The sequence below is a fragment of the Phalaenopsis equestris genome, unplaced genomic scaffold, assembly GCF_001263595.1.
Source record: "Phalaenopsis equestris unplaced genomic scaffold, ASM126359v1 Scaffold001018, whole genome shotgun sequence".
Classification (NCBI taxonomy): domain Eukaryota; kingdom Viridiplantae; phylum Streptophyta; class Magnoliopsida; order Asparagales; family Orchidaceae; genus Phalaenopsis; species Phalaenopsis equestris.
This window is the reverse complement of record NW_018165457.1, coordinates 571,323-578,554: the sequence shown is the minus strand read 5'-3', so window position 1 is coordinate 578,554 and position 7,232 is coordinate 571,323. Positions and strand designations below refer to the sequence as shown.

The window sequence follows — 7,232 nt, the reverse complement described above, 5'->3', positions numbered from 1 at the left end:
TTGATTTAAAGCTAAGATTCATAGCTTCAAAATGACACAAATATCTCTGAAATTCATACATTATTGCTCACATTATTTCACAAATAAGAGAGAGGAAAAACACACCTAGCTAATTTCCCATCCTCTCAACCTCACCCCTCTTCATTCACCTCACAATAACTAACAGCCGTTGATCATAGTAAAATCCAAGGGCCCTCATTTAAATTACTCCCATCAAAGATCCGAGTCCAGTTTCCATCCACCAATTGATCGCTTCCACGTGTCTCTTCTTTGTCGTTTCCTCACTATTTAAACGCCATTTGCTTCGCAAAATCTCCGCCTCGCCATATCTGGGTTCTCCATTCTCATCAATCAACATTTCAAACGCTAGCCCTCGCACCAATTTTAATCCAAATGGCGAGAGAAGAAGTCTCGCGTGCTGCACCAGCGAAGGCTTCGGCTCCTGCAAATTCCGCCGGCAATCGCAGGAAGACAACTAATTCGCAGAAGGCCAAGAAGAAGAACCCTAGCAACCTGCGGTCTAGTTCCGCACACCCAACCTATCTTGAGGTATTTAATCATTATAATACATATTCTACCCTTATTTTTCCGATCTGATGCGATTGTTGTGATGGGGCCTAACCCTAGATGATTGGAGAGGCAGTCACTTCGTTGAAGGAGAGAACGGGATCGAGCCAGTACGCCATTACCAAATTCATCGAAGACAAGCACAAATCACACCTGCCATCAAACTTCAGCAAGTTACTTCTCGTCCAGCTCCGAAAATTTGTAGCAAGTGGAAAGCTCACTAAGGTGAAGAACTCGTACAAGCTCCCTGCGAAAACTAAGAAACCCTCTGTTACTGAGCCAACCAAGACAAAACCGAAATCGGCCGTGGCCGCCAAGTCTAAGGTGAAGGCGACCGCCGTGGCAAAGCCCAAAGCGGCTGTGAAGGTCTCAAAACCTAAACCTAAGACTGTTGCAGAGAAATCCAATAATCGCCCTGCTAAGGTGGCGAAGACTTCTGCTAAACAGACTCCTGGGAAGAAGGTTGCTGCGTCAAACAAAACTGTTGCTGCACCAAAAAAACAAGTGGCTAAAACGACGAAGAAGGTGAAGAGTGGGAATTCTGCAGTTAAGGTACCGGTAAAGAAGGCTTTGGCTAGAAAGGCATAGTAGGAAGTACGTAATTACGGTTTTATGTTTTGTTTAGTTTTTATGCAAGGGCAGTGTTTGTAAATTTAACTCTGTTACAGGGGCTATGCTGACATTTTATATGTAACTAAACCTTTTTCTCTTCTGCCATATATTTGATCACTGACCCATGTAATCAACAAGCTTTCAGCTTATATTCTTCCTCGGTTTTTTGGTTGGAAAATTGACGTGCATACACAATAGTTACATATCGAACAGTGAAAGTTCGATATTTATTTTAATAAATTTTTATTTTAAAATAATGTTTTTTTTTCGATGAAGTTAAATAGAAGTCGTGATTCAAGTGTTATGAATGTAAAGAAAAAAAAGAAATTTTTGATGTTCAATACGTAAAATACGTATAGGAATTCGGTGAATATATGTAAATGCCCATTTTTTATTGGAGAAATATTTGTGTATGTAGGGCTGTCAAAAAAACTCGTTGTTCGGGGATAGTTTGTGTTCGATTCGTCAATGAGTTCGTGTTTGATTTGTTCGTTTGATAAGTAAACGGGACGAATGTGAACAAATTTTTTTCGTTCGGTTAGTTAAATTAACCAAACACGAACAATTCGTGTTCGAATTTTTATTGTTCGAAATATAAAAAAAAAATTAAAATAATTATATATAAAAAAATTATGATATTAATATAGATATTATATATTTATATAATATAAGTTATATAATTAATATAATATATTATTTATATATATTAATATTAGAGATGTCAAACTGACTCGTCATTTGCAAACAGTTGGTGTTCGGTTCGTGTTCGGTTCGTTCGTTAAGAAATGAACACGAACAGTGACTTTACGAATAATTTCAAACAAATTAAATTTCAAACGAACCGAACACGAACACAAGCTCTGTTCGTTCGTGTTCGGTTCGTTTACACCCCTATGTGTATGTTTTACATATGTAGAATTGCGTATATATTAAGTTATTAAAAGAGTATATGTATGTTATACTTGGGATATATTCCTTATAATTTATCTTGTAATCCAAGCGCAACTTATATTTGCATGTCTTATATATATATATATATATATATATATGTAGAGTTGTGTATATATTAAATTATTAAAAAGGTACATGTAGGTTATATTTAGATTATATTTCTTATAATTTTTCTTGTAATCTAAGTGCAACTTATCTGTATCTTCTTAATAACCTAATATGTATGTAATTTTACATTGTTTTACTTACTCAAATGTTTTTTTTTTATTAGGGGGATTTGTTTGATTGTATGGGAGCATTAATTAAGATCATTAATAAAACTTTATGAAAGTATGTATTTGTTGCTAATTGCCTGAAAAGTATTTTTTCTTGCAACTTTTGTCAAATCTGGAGCATGGATATTTTAGAAGTTCATGAATTTATGTATTAAAGGAAAAATACATAAATGTTGAAAGTTTTTTTGTAAGATAAATCAATTTTGTGTGGCATATATTTAAATATTTAACTTATATAATTTGATATAATATATATTTTAAATTTGATTCTAATTAATTTATTGTAGAATAATTAATTTTGATTTTATCTGTTATTAGATGTTTTGGAATGGATGTGAAAGGGAAGTTTGTATGTGCATATGGCCTAGGATATGATTCCTATATATTTATTTATCTCACATCTAAATTGTCATTTTTTCACAATATTTTGACATTTTAAATCAATGAATACAAGAGATAAAAATGTTATTTTTGGTGTCATATTGAATATTTGAGTGCTATTAATTATTAAAGTTTAATTATGAGCTATAAATTATATGTAAAAGTATATGTAAATTTTGTGTTATGTATGAAATTGATTTTCAAAATAACATATTTTTCATAAATGAATAATAAATGAACAAAGCTGACATTTTCCACAAATGTCTTTATTTGTGGTAGGAGACGTTGACATTTTTTTATGCCCATTAAAAGGGAGAAATTATTGCATACGGAGTGTACGATCCTGATCATAGATCACGGTGATCTACGGTCAAGATTATTTCTGTTTAAAAAAAAATTTTTTTTTAAGTGGAGCCTACCGAAATACATCGGACGGATCGGACACGCACGCAAGCTGCGTGCGTTGTCCGATCCGTATCGAATAATTTTTCATTAAAAGGAGTCTATATCCTTCAGCCCATACCGAAGTACTATATATAAAAATAAATATGTTTCAATTAGGCAATCATATTTAGCCACGTAACAAACCTATATATTTCCTAAAATATCCGAATTTTATTGCATTTCTACTTTCATTATGATTAATTAGAATATTTTTATTAATTTATTATTATTTATTCTGTATTGGAATATTTTTTTTTTACAATTACATTCTAATTTTGTATGAATATTTTGCACAAATATAAATAAAAATTATAAGTTGAGACTTTATAATTTCTGTGGAAAATTGGGAGGGAAAAAATTACGGAAATTTCATAGTTAAAATAATTTATTTAATATGTGAAATAAAGAAAAAGTTATTGGAGATGTGATTTTAAAGTGAAGAGTACTTGTTCATTTTGATTATAGTAGATATTGTGAAAGGAGTCGAAAGATATGGATTCATGGTAATGCTTAGGTGATGTCGGTTGAATAATATTGATTGAGTGATAAGAGTAGCGAGATGATTGTAAAACAATGATGGTTGAAAAATAATGATTAGATATGCAGAATTGGATGATAATGATGGTTATTTATCGTTGAAAATAATGGTTGGGAAATGTCAATGATAAATTGTTTATCGAGATAGGGTGACAGATTTGATGATGCATTTAGTTTTTAGGAGTTAGTAGATCGGGGACAGTTGATGCTACTAGTGAGAAAATGGTTATGTAATGATTATTAGATGATGTTGATTATCGTTAGTGTTAATCATCTAACACTGTTATAAAATGTCATCCAATAAACATCTAACACTTCGAGATCCACCCTAAATATGATATGACGCACCCCAAAGTCGGTATAACAATACAACCCAAAGATATTGTAACCACACACTCCGAGTACAATGTAACGACGCACTCCGAAGGTAGTCTAAAAGCGCACCTTAAGTACACTGCAACTCTTCGCAATAACTACTTATAGCCACCGTACTTAGAATATAATGGGCTTCTCCAAACTTCTAAAGTTCTCTCCTCAGTCCTCACTGCTTCTCACTACAACCTACGACCAATGTGATTTACTGCAACGACAACCCCTTATTACGGTTTTGATGAAAAAACGAAATTGTTATAGCTATCTATTATGACCTATGGGACCAACTATGACCTATGTGACTCACAACTCATGTAACTTCTAACTCTAGCTTTTGCAACCTACGAACATTATTACAACTCATCACTGTAACCTATGTGATCAACTACAACCTACGTGTCTGACAACTCATGCAGCTTCCAACTCTACCCTTATGGCTGAAAAACGTTATTCAGTACTGTTGATCAAGGTTTGCATGTGTCTCCTCGAGTTCTTCTCGAAGATCTAGTAGTTCCATTATTGCTGAGAAAGATATATTTTTATGGAGGATATTTCATCTCTCCACTTCGCTAACTGATTTATTAATAACAATATGTGTATTGCATAAGAGTTATTCATCTTTTTGTGCTCGTCAATGATGTGGTTGATTTTTGCAAGCTTGGTCATCCATACCCTTTAAGAAATGAGGGAAGTGTTTCCCTGAACGCTGACATCTTGAAGCATAGAAAATCTTCTTCCGAAAGAGAATTAACAGCATAAAAATTTTCATCTAGAAAGCGCATCAATAAGGTAGAAAATCATTGACAACAATGCAAAAGGAATCTTTGTTGGTCTCACAAAAATAAGATGAGAGGCTTTGAGGTGGGTATCAACAATGCAGAAAGGGAGCTCCATTGAACACAAAAAACAATGATGTGAGACTCCCACATCGACAAGAACAATGTAAAAAAGGAAGCTTCATTGATCGTACAAAAACACTTTGGGAGACTCCAAGGTGGGCGACAATAATGCAAAAGTGAGCTCCATTGATCACACAAAAATAAGTTGGGTGACTCCGAGGTGCACAACAACAATGTAAAAGGAGCTCCTTTGATTGCATAACATAAAGCCGTGAGATTGATCAATGATGTTATTGCCTGCCATCCATTGAATTGCTTATGCCTCCCAAAGTTCGATCCCACGTCGCTCAGATCGCTGATGTGGCTGACCGCCATCCACATCCTGAGATCACTGATGCGCCATCTATCGGATCACTTTCGCCTCCTGCCTTCCACCTCACATCGTCCAATCGGAGGCCCGGCTAACTTGCAACTCATCAGCCTCCTCCCGACTTGTGACTCGTCAATGATACTCCCAACAATCGTCGTTGCCGACCTCTGCTATGGCAACCACCATCGTTTGCCACCGACATGTTGTTGCCACCACCACACCACTGCCTCTTGCTAGAGATATATATGGTTCACTGCAATGATAACTCATTACTATGATAAGATGCTCAAGTGACACTACTATATGTCCCCAATATTGACTATGTGACCAACTACAATCTTCGTGACACACAACTCATGCAACTTCTAACTCTAGCTTCTGCGAGCTACATACATTATTTCAGCTCACCACTACAACATATGTGACCAATTACGATCTACGCGACCCATAACTCATGTAGCTCCCAAGTCCAGTCTCTATGGACTACTAATATTATTGTAGCTCACCACAATAGCCTATATGGTCAACAACTTCCAACTACGACCATCGTGGTCCACAAACATTATTACAACACACCACCAAAGCTTACGCAAACCAACTACAACCTACATGGTCCACAGCTCCAAGCTCTTGGCTTTGTGGCCTATGAATGTTATTACAACTCACCATTACAACCTATACGACCTACTACAACCTACGCGGTCCACAACTCATTATGTGTTTATATATCTAATATTTAAATTTTAATATTTATATTTATCTCACTTAATTTTCATATTACATCAAAAATATTATTATTATTTCAATTTCAAAAACGTGATTATATAAGTAGGCTAGCATGTAAAGGTTAACATTTATGTGTTAGATAACATTTAAAGGTTAAATTGATGCATATGAATTGAGCGGTATATGTGTAAATCTTTCTATTATATATTTTGAAATTGATTCTAATTAATTTTTTGGAAACTTATATGCCTAGCACATAATTCTAATATATTCATGCATCTCACAACTATATTTTCATATTTACATAACATTTTAACATTGTGAATCTATGCATGAAAATAAATATTTTACTTATAAAAATGATAATAATATTATTTTTTTATGCGATATTTAATATTTTAATATTTTTCATATAATTATGAAAGTTTAGATATGAGCTATATAAATGTATAATACTTTTGTGCTATGTATGTAAATGCCCTTATGTGAAATTGATTTTTAAAATAATGAGCATGTCTTTACATTTAGGAGCGAATTTAATTTATCTGGGATTTAATTTCTTTTTTTTTAAATAATCATAATATAAATCATATTTTTTTCATTTATCTATCTAATTTTTTCATTTATAAATATTTCTGCTTTTCTCAGTTGGACCGTATTTATAAAAAAATGTAGAAAACAAACAAAAAGTATGTGAATTATATGTGTGGAGAGTATCGTGATAGCTTCAATTTGCATAAATGTTTGGTTGGAAGAATTTGTAGTATACTATAATTTTTTTACAATAATTTTAGAAAATAATGTATATCATAGAAAGAATTATAGATACAATGTAAAATATGAATGAATTTGAAATTCACACCTTGGTTTATTTTGGTTGAATTTAGAAGTCGGCTTATTTGGCCGAATTTGAGTTACTTCATAAATGTTATCAAAAAACTGTTGTCCCCATTGCCCCGCAAGTTGTCCGTGTTACCGTGTTGCCGAATAAATAAAAATTTTGAATTATATTACTTTTAATCTACTTCAAACCAATATATATATATATATATATATATATACACTTTCATTTTGATTAATTAAAAAAGTTTAATTACTTTATTATTATTTATTGTGTATTAGAATAATTTTTTTTATATAATTGAGCGAGGGATTACA

General features: G+C 33.0%; 1 protein-coding gene across 1 annotated transcript; it reads left to right on the top strand.

The window, feature by feature from the left end:
- The first annotated feature begins 325 nt into the window (after positions 1-325).
- Positions 326-1,226, top strand: LOC110032746 (histone H1-like). Its single transcript, XM_020736493.1, has 2 exons — positions 326-549; positions 628-1,226. The coding sequence occupies exons 1-2, from the start codon at positions 394-396 to the stop codon at positions 1,153-1,155; spliced, it is 684 nt and encodes a 227-aa protein (XP_020592152.1). The 5' UTR covers positions 326-393; the 3' UTR covers positions 1,156-1,226.
- Positions 1,227-7,232: the final 6,006 nt, after the last annotated feature.